The sequence below is a fragment of the Notolepis coatsorum genome (genome assembly GCF_963971535.1).
Source record: "Notolepis coatsorum genome assembly, chromosome: 11".
Taxonomy (NCBI): domain Eukaryota; kingdom Metazoa; phylum Chordata; class Actinopteri; order Aulopiformes; family Paralepididae; genus Notolepis; species Notolepis coatsorum.
The window spans coordinates 11559070-11573024 of NC_140175.1; the positions used below are offsets into that span (position 1 = coordinate 11559070).

Here is a 13955-nt window from a genome sequence, read left to right on the forward strand (position 1 = left end):
AAACACCCGTATTGAAATACAGTGAGAATGAACCAGGGGTGGAAACGGGAGAACAGACGAGACCATCAGCATTCACCCCCACAATAAGTACCATCTTCATTTGTACTAGCGTCTAGAAAATAATGGTACCATTTGAATATGCAAAAGTGCTTGTTCTGTAACCATAAAGACAAATCCGGCCACATTCTAGAAGAGAATGAGGTAGAATCCATTCAAAACGAAAGGACAATCCATCTCGACGATCCAGTTTGTTGCCTGTGCCTTTCACACACAAATCAATAATATCAGCCTTTAGTCAGACTGATAAAATAACAATGAAACTAGATAAAAAAAAAAGGGAGGCAACTCTCCCAAACATCCACACTGAAAGACAGTAAGGATAGTAACCGACAACTAAGCGCAAACATCTTTTTGAGAGCAAGAGCAAGAATCTTATCTGGGTGCCTCAGACCCACTCCTATCCTGGGGTGTGTCTTCAAAACAAAGGAAGCTATTCCCGCTGCCTTCACAATGGTGGAACGAACTCAACACCACACAGTCAGGACGCGTGTATGCCTTCGACGATGGATCTGCATTTCCGTGTTCGAGTTTTGCGCTCTGATTGGCCAGGTCATGAGACATGTTGTGCCAATCGTGGGACAGCAAGTTCTGCGCCTATTTCCGGGTCTAACAGCCTGAAAACTACCTGGCGTTCTATCGCCACGCTCTAAAGACAAACTCTAACCTTAACCAACTTAGAACGAGCGCCTAAGCTTAACCAGGGTAGAAACTTGCGGTCCCACGATTGGGGCGTACATGTCACATGACCAGAAATGACCTGGCCAATCAGAGACGCGGAAATGCAGTTCTGTTGTAGAAGGCATTCAGGCAGTCAGGACAGATGAAACCGGGCCAATTTTCCGCCGTTGACTAAAAACACCTCTTCAAATAATATCTGAAGGAAAATAAATAATAATAATAAAAGAAAGCTCCTAACCCTCTAACCTTTTTACTATTATGTACCCGAATACTAGGGCTGGGCGATATGACGATATTATATAAATATCGGGTACAGTTCATTAACGATACACTTTTTCAACGTATCGTGGATATCGTGATGTTTTGCCCAAGAGGATTGTGTCGCGTCAATCTGTCCACACGTTACTCGTTCATATCTCAGCCTGTGCTGAGATATGCCCATTCCGCGGTCTGTTAATAAAGTTTTCAATCAGACAGATGTATGGAAAGGCTTTTATTATAACATTCGTTGTAGTAAAATCATTATGCCTCATTTAGTCATCCTGTGAAGCACTGGTCTCCTACTCGACGGCCGCGGGGAGCTAACGTTAGTAGCTTTGTTGATGTTCAGCACACGGGACATTCCGGAAGTCAAAAAATAATAACGCTTGCCGATTGGTGCTAAGAACAGCAGGGCGGGTGCAAGCGGTGTGACGTCATTGGCAGACTCGACTGTCAATCAAAATGATTATGTTTCCGTCAGAATGAATGAATGAAAACTGTATTAAAAGGTTGCAGAATGGGTACAATACAGTACAGGAGGATGAAGACCAGAAAAAGACTTTCGGCTTTTTTACATAAGGCATTTTCAATTCATCAAAACATTTAGAGACATACATATATACAGTAGTTTCATAAAAATGCTAAAATGCTATTTATTGATTGATTGATTTAAAACTTTAACATATTGCAGAATGGGTACAGTACAGCTCAATACATACAATTGTTAAGGGGATGCAGACCAGAGAAAGACTTTAGTCTTGTTTACATCAGGGTCCCCCATTTTCAATTCATCATATTTCATATCTAAATCATATAATATCTCATATGCAATATATAATCTAATAATCTAAATCTAATATAAAAATGCTAAATGCATGGGTATTTTATTTTGTCTTTAATGTTAGCTTGCAAACTCAAATACTGTCTTGGTAAGCCTCATAATGAATTGTTTGGGGTAAAAAAGAAAAACATCGTGATGTGTATCGTGTATCGCCGAAAGGTCAGAAAATATCGTGATATCATATTTAGGCCATATCGCCCAGCCCTACCGAATACTATGCTATTATTCTTATACTACTACCCATCATGCTAATATGTCTATACTATGCACTGAGAGAGTAGCACTCAAGTTCAACACTATGATGAAAAGCCACTGACCCTTAGCTGCCAGAGTTGAACCCTTCCTGCTGACTCACTGACCCTTAGCTGCCAGAGTTGAACCCTTCCTGCTGACTCACTGACCCTTAGCTGCCAGAGTTGAACCCTTCCCTTCCTGCTGACTCGTTGACCCTTAGCTGCCAGAGTTGAACCCTTCCCTTCCTGCTGACTCGTTGACCCTTAGCTGCCAGAGTTGAACCCTTCCCTTCCTGCTGACTCGTTGACCCTTAGCTGCCAGAGTTGAACCCTTCCCTTCCTGCTGACTCGTTGACCCTTAGCTGCCAGAGTTGAACCCTTCCCTTCCTGCTGACTCGTTGACCCTTAGCTGCCAGAGTTGAACCCTTCCCTTCCTGCTGACTCACTGACCCTTAGCTGCCAGAGTTGAACCCTTCCCTTCCTGCTGACTCACTGACCCTTAGCTGCCAGAGTTGAACCCTTCCCTTCCTGCTGACTCGTTGCTCACAAGCTGTAAAGTTTGTATAAAAGCGTTCCAGCTAAATTACTCAATTCTAACACGGAGCCAAATCAAAATGAGGCAATAAAACCTGACATAAAAACAACAACACCGGCTTATCTCAGGGACACTAGCAGTTGCGCCGACGCAGCGAAAGAGCATTTCTCGTGATGGGAACTAGAGACGGTCATGAATGAATGAATAAAAACGTTTATTTAAAATGGACACCACAGCTACATTGGACCAGCCACAGTGGACAGACCAGATGTGCCGTTTTGTGCGTTTATAGCACGAGTGCTAGTTTCTTTTCAACACTAGTCCATTGAGGCTTTTCTAAAAGATAGAATCAAATTAACAGTAAAATACAGAATTCAAATCACAAATCAGAACAAATGATACCAGAACAAGAGTCCATGATCAAAACAACAAAACCAGTCCGCGTCTACATTATGTGAGCACTGCTGCTTTGATTTCAGCCGTACCTTGAGTCCTCTGCTGAAGACGTTGACATTGGACTCCAGTTTTAAGCCAGTAGGCAGAGAGTTCCATAAGTTTGCCCACGTTAAAAAAAAAAAAAAAAAAAAAAAAAAAAAAAAAAAAAACGAACTAACCTTACTGTCATGCACTTGTCATAATATACTAACCTACACTGTAGCACTCAACACTTTGATGAACATTGTTGCTCAGCTGATAGAGTTGTGCCCTTCCTTCCTGATGGCTTGTCATACAGAACATGTAAGTCGATTTGGATAAAAGCGTCAGCTAAATGACTAAATGTAAATGTAAATGTTAACAGAGAAGGCAGACTGTCCAAACGAACTCTTGCACATCATGGGAACAGTACAGTCGCCGTTATTGGAAGCTCGTGTGTTTGCTCTGCTAGAGCTCTAACGTCTATAACCACCAGTCCAGAAAATAATGATGATACATGATTGTGCAAACATTTTAAAAACATGCAGGGACACACACCCTCAAAGTCCTGGGGGTCGGCCTTGTAAATCCCCTGCCAGTCCTGGCCGTAGGAGATACGGTTCAGGTACCAGGGTGTGGACAGCAGGGTCTGGTAGCCCGACGCCGTGACCCTGGCCATCTCGTCCTGGTACTGCTGCCGGTTCCCCTTCCACACGTGGATAAGTGTGTCCGGCTTCAGCTGTTTGTGTTGGACCGTTGGAGGACAGTTACAACGGAAGTAACGATAACGATCGCAGGGGGGGGGAGAAGAACACACAGGGTAAAACCGTCAAACCACCGATGCCTTGTTCCCCGAGGAAGCGCGAGCCGCGGGGGGTACGTTCAGGACGTGAAGGGGTCGTGGAATTAAGACGAGAGACGCTTCCCGTTGGGCAGTGGTGGAAGAAGTACACGGTTCCTTTAGTTAAAGGAACACGCCAACATTAGCTTACGGGAAATTAGCTTACCGTCGTCTCCAGAGAGAGAGACAAGAAGATACCAGTTTCCTCTCTGTGTGCGTTCAGTAGAAAGCTATCTGGCTGCACGTTAGCCTAGCTTTGCACAATGAATGGAAGCGGACAGTGCCGGTTAGCCTTCGGGAGAGGTGTTAGTTGGACAATGCCTAGGCTAACCGGTCATGTCCGCTTCCATTCATTGTAGGCTAACGTGCAGCCAGATAGCTTTCTACTGAACACACGCATAATTTTATATTCTGTGTGATTTCATATGCTTTTTTCTTGCTCATTTCTGTATGTACCATGTACACGATGTGACTTTAAATGAGGGAAACCTCAGTTGCCTTTCGAGTTTAAATAAAAGGTTTGAAATTAAATGAATTTCCGATGTAGAGAGGAGAGTATGCGGCCTTGACGTACTGCGTACGCTCCCCTACAGTGGAGATTTGAATTGAACGCAGCCACGCTGCTAAGACTTCTTTGGGTGAGAACGAACCATTAGGCTGGAACTCGCCATAATTCTCACCTAAAAATGAAGGTAAAGGTAAACCGAACCCTTATCTTAACCTTAATGTCAGTGGAGACTATGTTATTTGATACTATCTTGTCTAGCACAGTCTCTGGAGCGTAACAGTAAGAAGCATTTTGTATGAAAGTATTCTGTACTTCTGTATGACAACTATTAAAGAAACTTGAAAACTTGACTAGGGCTGTACAGAAGCTTCGAATGTCTGTCGTCCTATTTTATGACTTAATCAAAAAAAATGTATATCCTCAAACTAAATCCTCAATTTGAATAAAGTGATTAATCTGATTAAATTAGTAATTTTTTTTATCAACTTTCTTTAATCAGTTTCGTCAACATAAATAATCCAATAAGGGCACGGTTGGTACGAAAGTGATGGTGACGTCTTATACAGTAGTATAATACTATAATATTAGTGTAGCCTAATCTGTATGCAACTGTGAAGAAAAACCCCAAAAGATTTAATAAAAAGATTGTATTACAAATAAAAAATGTTAATGTTGATTTAGAATTCGAATGTCAATGGGCGGAGATTGCGCTCGTCACCAATGCAAGAGGCTGCGGTCTCGACTCCCGGAGTCAGCATTGCCTGCGGCTTGGGCCGGTCGTCATACTAACTCGTTTGGCTGAGTTAGCGGGAGGGAAGTCGTGGGTGGTAATCTGGCGTTGTGGACAGCGACGCCTACAGGTCAGGTCTGGGCGCCTGCTCAGCGAAAGGCAGGAAGTGGTGAAGGCAGCGTGACCTCCCACGCGTTACGCTTCACCAATGAGAGTCCTCGCTGCCAGGTGAAAAAAGAGTCACTGGCTGTCGCCGCATGTGTCGGAGGAAGCATGTGGTGGACTTCAGGGTTCCCTTGTACCGACCAGTAGGGGGAACATGCGCACAACAACCAGGTAGGGGAGGGGGGGAATTGGCACAACGACTAAAATTGGGATGGGAGGAAAAAAACATAGAAAATCAGGCGGAGAAAAAGAGGATTTAAAAAAAAATTAAAATAATTCGAATGTCAACATTATGATCGAAGCTTCGAAGCATTCGGTGCAGCCCTAATGGAGACCTAACACAGAGATGGGGATTTTGACGACGAGGTAGGTGTGGAGAATAATAGCAGCCTGCAGGACCTGCGCGTCAACATTTTGCAAGTCACAAGTGTTGCTAGTCATGAATGTACCCTCGGCTCGGGACAAGTTATTTTCCTTGGAATGTTCAAGCGTCATTTCGGAACATGAACTACCGGAACTCTCTCTCTCTCTCTCTCGAGCCCAGAAACCAGAAAGATTCAAACTTGTAATGTCATCAGGTATAAAGAGCCACAGTGTTTGTTTTCTTTTTTCATATTATACCCAAACAAGCTGTACTCTACAGTAGTGGTCTGGGTTCTGAAACAGAACATGTTCCCCTGGGTGTCTCTCAGTGTCGTCTCTATAACATCTTTCCCCATTCACTGTCTATTGAGCATATATTGATATTGGCATTAAAATTAGGGATGTCCCGATCCGATTTTCCGAAGATCGGGATCCAAAAAATATTCACCAAACATGACCATGTTCACGTCTTAAACTCATACTGAGGCCTTAGTTTTGGTTTTAAATTGCATATCATCATTCATTTATTTATTGTCACACAGAGCAGAAGAATTTTGCCAAAACAAACCAATAGTATCCAGCTGCAGAACGGCAGACCAGCCACACTCTCAGACCCAAACGCATTTCCTTTGATTTAATTATACATCAAATGATTTATGTCAAGAATTGCAATGCCTCGCTTGAATGAAGTTAACTTTTCACCTGGATAACGTCAACATTCAGGGTGAATGTAATGTGAGAAATTGGGATTAATATATATATATATTAGAGGTGGGCATAGATTAATTTTTTTAATCTAGATTAATCTATCTGCAATCCTGGATTTAATCTAGATTAATCTAGATTAAAATGTCTCAAAAAAAAAAAAAAAAACCTGCCGAAGGCATTCAAAATATGTGTGTTCTACCAAAATAATGACCAGAAGTAAGTCCTTACTTTTTCTTTCCTCCTTATGTTTCTCAGGCCAGGTGGCCCATTACACCATCTCCTGTTTCCAAAATGCATTACAGACTGTTTGAAAAAGCTGTTTTGCTATGATAATTGGTAATGAAATATCAAAATAATGTTCAATAAGATGTACTTGTGTTTAATAAGTTGTTTTATTCAGAAGTTAACACAAATAAATAATATTACCAGTACAGTACAGTATCTAGCACACTCTCAGGAGCAAAACAGAAAGAATCATTTCAAACTTGAACTATGTGACATGGCTTGAATCAACTGCTCCAGTGGAGTTGCTCAGTGGCCAATGGTGTCAACTGTGGTTGTACTGGGCAGCTCCCAGGTGTGAATGGAACTGTGTGAATGTGAAGCAGGGCGTTCCTGAAAAAGAGCATCTGTGCTCAGCGAACCTACCCTGGGTAAATAAAGGTAAAAAAAAAAAATGTATAAAAAAAAAAAAAAAAAAAAAAAAAATTTTAGATTAATGCGTTAATTATATTATCGCGCGATACTAGTATAGCGTTAACGCAGCACGTTAACGCCGTTAACGGCCCAGCTTTATATATATATATATATATATATATATATATATATATATTAAAAAAAAATTATCGGATCGGGAAAGATCGGTATCGGTAGATACTCAAAATCACATGATCGGGATCGGATCGGGAGCAAAAAAATGTGATCGGGACATCCCTAATTAAAATGTAATATCGGAAATTATCGGTATCTGTTTAAAAAAAATTCATATACATTTATTTAACCTTTATTTACCCAGGCAAGCAAGTAAGACAAATTCTTATTTTATTTATTGTCAAAAGTATGCATAATGTTGTGTTAATTCCACGACAAGATATATGTAATGTTAATTACCTGAAATTATTCCATTTTTGGGGGGGGGGGGGGGGGGGGGGGGCTGCATATATCGGTATCGGAAATTAAGAGTTGGACAATATCGGTATATCGGTAAAAAAGCCAATATCGAACATCCCTACTTTTTAGCTAACATGCTACCTAGAAACACTAGAAACACCTCCAAACCAAGGACACAATAAAATACCAGCGTTCTAATCGGGGGATGGGCATCGATTTTTCGAATAGATGTTCTATGTATTTTTTTTTATTATTATCTTTTTCCCCCTCCTTTTTTCCGATTTTTCTCCCATCCCACTGTTAGTCGTTATGCCAATTCCCAACTCCCTTCCTGGTTGTTGCGCACCCCCCCCTACTGTTGGTCCGGGAGGCCGGAGACTATCACATGCTTTCCTCTGACACATGTGCAGCCAGCCGGCAGCCAGCCTGGCCGCGCAGATTCTCACTGGGAGAGTGTAACAGTGTAACAGGCGCCCCGACCGAACTGTAGGAGTTTTTTCTGTTTACAACGCCCAGGACCCACCCACCAGCTTTCCCACCCCTAACACTGCCAATTGTGTTAGTATGAGCGACCAGCCATAATCGAAAACTGTCTACTCCACGCCGATCGTCCAACGGCGCGAGGAACATACGGTAAGATCCAGCGTTATTTTCTAACGTATTCCATATAAACTGCTCTGATGACCATATGACCCACACTAGACGAATGGTATAACATTGCCCACGGAATTATAAACGCCCCCTCGCCCATCCGGTCAATATCAGATGATACGTAGTAACTTCTAGAACCACGTCCAGTTGAAATTTTTTATCTCGCGCCGATTGCTATCAAACTGTATTTCATCATCAATATAATGCATTTGGAGCTATAAATCAAGTTCTGGAGAAAAATTGCAGAAAACAATAAAAACATACTTATACTTTAGACCATATTTTAGTATGAATATGTGAATGAAAAAGTTTAACGTTGCTACACCCTGAACAATGGATATAGGACATTGCATGGGCCATAATAATGGCAATTTAGCAATAGAATTTAAAAAGTTATAGCCCTGCAAAGAAGGGGAACTTCTCCATAGACAAATAGAGCTGGCTAGGGATGGTAAATTATGAATTTAACCCATGGCGATCAAAGTGTTAACATGGGGGGGCTGGGGAGTGTTCGATTAGTGTTTGAATAGTTCCCAGTGTTTATTGAATAGAGTGTCCTACGTCCTCCAACAATCTCACCGTTTACTGAATTTGCGGCGGGAAAAACATCATGAACCGATACCTGAATGAGCACGACAGTGACAACAACAACAACAACAACAACCCAACACAACAACAACAACCAACAGCTACAACAACAACCACCAACAAGAACAAGAACACTCACAAACTAACCAAATCCAACAGCCATTGATTCTCTCGTCAACACCATGTAAAAGTGTGCTGACACAACTGGGCCTAACAGCTGTGCGGTTATCAAGCATAAACCTGTTGAACCAAAGTCACCCCCCCCCCCCCTCCTCCCCCACAACTCAAACCATACTCCCCTGAGTTTCACCAAACGGGTACGTGGCAAAGACATTTAAAACGTCACTTCTGCTTGTACACCGATTTAAATCCGTCGCGAAAACACTGACCCTTGAAGCTCAGCGGCTCCACCTTGTAGTACTTCTGCCAGTCCTGTCCGTAGCTAATGTAGTCGAGGTACCACGGCGCCGAGAGGATGGTGGTGAACCCGGCCGCCGTCACGTTGTGCAGCTCCTCTCCCAGATGGTTGCCCATCCACACGTTCACTACGGTGTCCGGCTTCAGCTGCAAACGGGGGTCACACACACAAGGCAGGTCCTGACCGCTTAACATCCGGGGGTCTCACACACAAGGCAGGTCCTGACCGCTTAACATCCGGATCCGTTATCATCAGATCCGTTATCAGAAAACACGTTTAGCTAATTATGCCGCAATGATGTGGAACGCCCTACCCACAGCCGTAAAGAAATGTGAATCCCTACCCTCCTTCAAAAGCGCTCTCAAAGAGCACCTACGGGTGGCTGCGATTAGAAACTGGCCCCGGTAAATGTCAAAATCCCATCCCCCCACCCCCCTCTAATGTACAGTTTCTTCCCCTTTGGACTTCTATTTTTTTTGTTCTCTCTTTCTTACACAGTACCGTGTATTTGTATGTCTTGTATGTCATAAATGTCTTGATGGATTGAAAATGGAGGACCCGGATGTAAACAAGACTAAAGTATTTTTCTGGTCTTCATCCTCTTAGCAGTTGTTTGTATTGAGCCGTACTGTTAATAAAGTTTTCAATCAATCAATCAGCTCTATTCTATTTTCAATCTTTCAAAGTGCTCTTATGTACCCCAGTTGCTTATTGCATGTACACATTTGTGTTTCATTACACGTATATGTACATGCTTACCAACTGTTTCGCCTGTTTTATAGCAACACTACCATCACCGACATTTAAGAAGGGAGATCCCCCCCCCCCCCCCCTTGAACGGCCCTTCTAAGGTTTCTCTCCTCCACATTGCCTGTCTCGCTTTTTTCCTATTGCTAGGTTTTTTGTGAGTTTTTCCTTACCTTCGCATGGGGTATGTGTCTGGGAGTGTTGCATTTATTTATTTTACATTTTATTAAATTCTTTTGTTTTGTTCTTGATTTATTATGATGTTTCTTCTCGACTTGTTTAAAGAAGACGTGTCCGAGCTCATGGGGACATTAACGTGTGTTGTCGGGCCTTACAAATACATTTTAATTTAATTAAGTCTGGAGCTGCTCCGTAGGCGATGAATTGGGTGAGATGGTAAAGGTGACGCCGAGAGCACCCGGGTGAATGTTGTGTAAAGGTGACGCCGAGAGCACCCGGGTGAATGTTGTGTAAAGGTGACGCCGAGAGCACCCGGGTGAATGTTGTGTAAAGGTGACGCCGAGAGCACCCGGGTGAATGTTGTGTAAAGGTGACGCCGAGAGCACCCGGGTGAATGTTGTGTAAAGGTGACGCCGAGAGCACCCGGGTGAATGTTGTGTAAAGGTGACGCCGAGAGCACCCGGGTGAATGTTGTGTAAAGGTGACGCCGAGAGCACCCGGGTGAATGTTCTGTAAAGGTGACGCCGAGAGCACCCGGGTGAATGTTGTGTAAAGGTGACACCGAGAGCACCCGGGTGAATGTTGTGTAAAGGTGACACCGAGAGCACCCGGGTGAATGTTCTGTAAAGGTGACGCTGAGAGCACCCGGGTGAATGTTGTGTAAAGGTGACGCCGAGAGCACCCGGGTGAATGTTGTGTAAAGGTGACGCCGAGAGCACCCGGGTGAATGTTGTGTAAAGGTGACACCGAGAGCACCCGGGTGAATGTTCTGTGTAAAGGTGACGCCGAGAGCACCCGGGTGAATGTTGTGTAAAGGTGACATTGAGAGCACCCGGGTGAATGTTGTGTAAAGGTGACGCCGAGAGCACCCGGGTGAATGTTGTGTAAAGGTGACACCGAGAGCACCCGGGTGAATATTCTGTGTAAAGGTGACGCCGAGAGCACCCGGGTGAATGTTGTGTAAAGGTGACGCCGAGAGCACCCGGGTGAATGTTGTGTAAAGGTGACACCGAGAGCACCCGGGTGAATGTTGTGTAAAGGTGACGCCGAGAGCACCCGGGTGAATGTTCTGTAAAGGTGACGCCGAGAGCACCCGGGTGAATGTTGTGTAAAGGTGACATTGAGAGCACCCGGGTGAATGTTCTGTGTATACTAGGGTTGGGTACCGTTCACATTTGGAAATCGATACCGGTACCCAACGGTACCTTTTTTCGGTACTTTTAGTCAAAGAAATGTGTATCTACCTACCTCGGTTGTAAAAATATTTGTCCAAACTACAAAATTATTTATTATCATTATTATTTATTTAGAACAATTTGTTAATATATAATATTGCATCTAGCTTTGTAAAGTGTAACCACACTTGCGAACGTTTTCGACTTGCCATTGCCCCCGACTGCTTTGTTGTTGAATCAAGTCAAATCCTAGGTAAGCGTGTATTGTGCGTGTATTGTGAACGTTGACGTGAGGCACACATCATAGGTTTCATTTAGCGGTAAACGAAACATTGACGTCGTCGGGATTTTTTTGTTTTGTTTTTTTCTTCTTTTTTACAGTGCCGAAATTTGGCACAGTGAATTGGTACTTGGTAGGGCCGTCCCCGACTAAGGATTTGGATAGTCGACTATGATTGGCCAAAATTTGCCGTTAGTCGACTAAAAAAAAAAGTATAATATATATATATATATATATTTGTTTTTATCATTCCATTTGGGCTGTGGGGGGTGCTTAATGTCTGAAGGAGTCGACTGAAGGCTTCTTGTCCTCTGCAAAAGCATGCAATTGGTCCACTGATGGATACATCTTGATATTTGTCTAGTCTAGTGTGTTCTAATGGGTGAAATCCTCTTTCAGTGCCTCTGTGCCTGTTTTCATAGGCAGTTAGCCTCTGGTATGCGTGCCATTAGCGTTAGCCACGCTTCTAGGCCTCTTTTCTTTTGGAAAGAATGATAAAAAATATATATATATATATTATTATAATATTTTTTTTTTGTATTCGACTAAGAGGTTGGCAGTCGACTATGGCTCCTTTCGACCGATTAGTCGACTAATAGGGGTCAGCCCTAGTACTTGGTAGTACCGACGTGATCCGGTCGATACCCTTAAAAGTACTGGATTTGGTACCCATCCCTAGTGTATACGGATGCTTTTTAGGTTTCAGAACCTAGAATACCACTAGAGAAGATCATTTAAGTGTTAGAAACTCAACATTCTGCTGGTCCACAAAATCAGACTCCCATTCATCGTCTACTACGGTCTAGACTTTATACTTGATGACATCACAGGGTCTTACAGTACTTCTTTGACATTTGGCTTCAGGGAGAGAGAGGAGCTCATGTTCGCAGATACTGACTGAACATTCCTGGGCCGTATTCGATTCTTAATTCAGAATACGGTGGTCAAACCTTGGAACACGACAGGGATTGTTGTTCACGGTCAGCAGCAGTAGGGCTGTGGGCCGTTCATCGAGCTTCAAATGACAATTTTGTGTTCCCACGGTCATGACAACAAGATAATCGAGCTAAAAACGATTATCGTGCCGCATTGCTCTCATTTTGTCTCGTGTTGTAAACACAGCGCAACCCTTCCTTCGTTTCTCCAGTTATTCCGAAACGTCTTTGGTGACTCGTAGAAGACGACAGAAAGGCAGCCTTTGGTGGAGAAGAAAGGTTAAACAAATCCAACGTCGTCGTCATACGATGTTCTCAAATCAACGAGGAATCGTATTTAATAATCGTGATTTTCCATATAAAAGATTGTCGTGATTTTGATAATCACAAATAATCGTGATTTCAATATCAAATACAAATTATTGTGATTGTGATTTTGATTGTGATCAATAGAAGATCTATAAGATGGAAGTTAGGCATGCAGGACATTCTGATAGCACTACAAACACACAGGCATATGAATATGGCGGCAGCAACGACGGATCCAAGGATTCCATTTTAGTTAACGTGCAAATTAGAAACATACTGTACCTCCAGAACAAACTAGACCCATCGTATCAGAGAGACAGTACAACCTACTACAGAAACCAATAACTTAAAGGAACACACACACCAACTTTTTTGGACAATTTGCTTATTTGCCATCTACCCTAGAGTTAGACAAGCAGATGATGCATACAATTTTCTTCTCTGTGCATGCATTAGTCTTAGGGAACAGCCGCACCTCAAAAACCCTGTTGCTTTTTGAAAAACAGAGCTTTTGAGGTGATGAAATCACTACGCCCAGGCAGCAGTGGTTCGGCAAAAGATTGTTCCGAGTATATATCTGCTTAGAAAACAAAAACGTCTATTATTTTTATTTTATTTAATTTTTAATTTCTCCACGTGGTAAATACGCAGGTCACCACATGTTTACAGGAAAGTTTTGGAGTGTATTTCGTGACTGTTGGGAACTAGGCTACACTGGCACACCTACTTCCAGTGAATGACGCTAAGCTAGGCTAATGGTGCGGCTGTTCCCTAAGCCTAATGCATGCACAGAGAAGAAAAGGGTATGCATCTGCTTGTCTAACTCCAGGGTAGATGGCAAATGAGCTAATTTCCCAAAAAGCTGGTGTGTTCCTTAAACCAAAACCAGAATGGAACCCTTAAAAACATAACGTACACATCACCTCATGGCTCATCGACACCAGAGACAAACAGTTTCACTCATCTCACTCCAGCATTCATCTCACTCCAGCATTCATCTCAGACCAGCATTCATCTCAGACCAACATTCATCTCAGACCAGCATTCATCTCACGGGGGAAACGTTATTTTTTGCAATTTTTGCGAAGTGACGTCATTCACAGCCTGAAGGACCCGCATGTCAACAATCTCACCGTTTACCGACGTCACGGGAACCAATACCTGAATGAGCATGAGCACAACAGCAACAATAACAACAACAACAACAACAACAACAACAACAAAA

The 13955-nt window shown here is 42.9% G+C and overlaps 1 protein-coding gene across 3 annotated transcripts in view; it reads right to left on the minus strand.

Moving 5' to 3' along the window:
* Window positions 1-13955, minus strand: part of hexb (hexosaminidase B (beta polypeptide)) — a 38984-nt gene that overhangs the window by 5907 nt on the left and 19122 nt on the right. Inside the window, exon 11 of one of the 3 annotated variants that reach the window (XM_084324539.1) lies at window positions 3581-3755. In XM_084324539.1, coding sequence (XP_084180665.1) covers window positions 3581-3755 — 175 coding nt within the window. Of the gene's footprint in view, window positions 1-3580; window positions 3762-9075; window positions 9251-13955 lie in introns of all 3 variants that reach the window. The other 2 variants (XM_084324537.1, XM_084324538.1) reach the window with 2 other exon arrangements.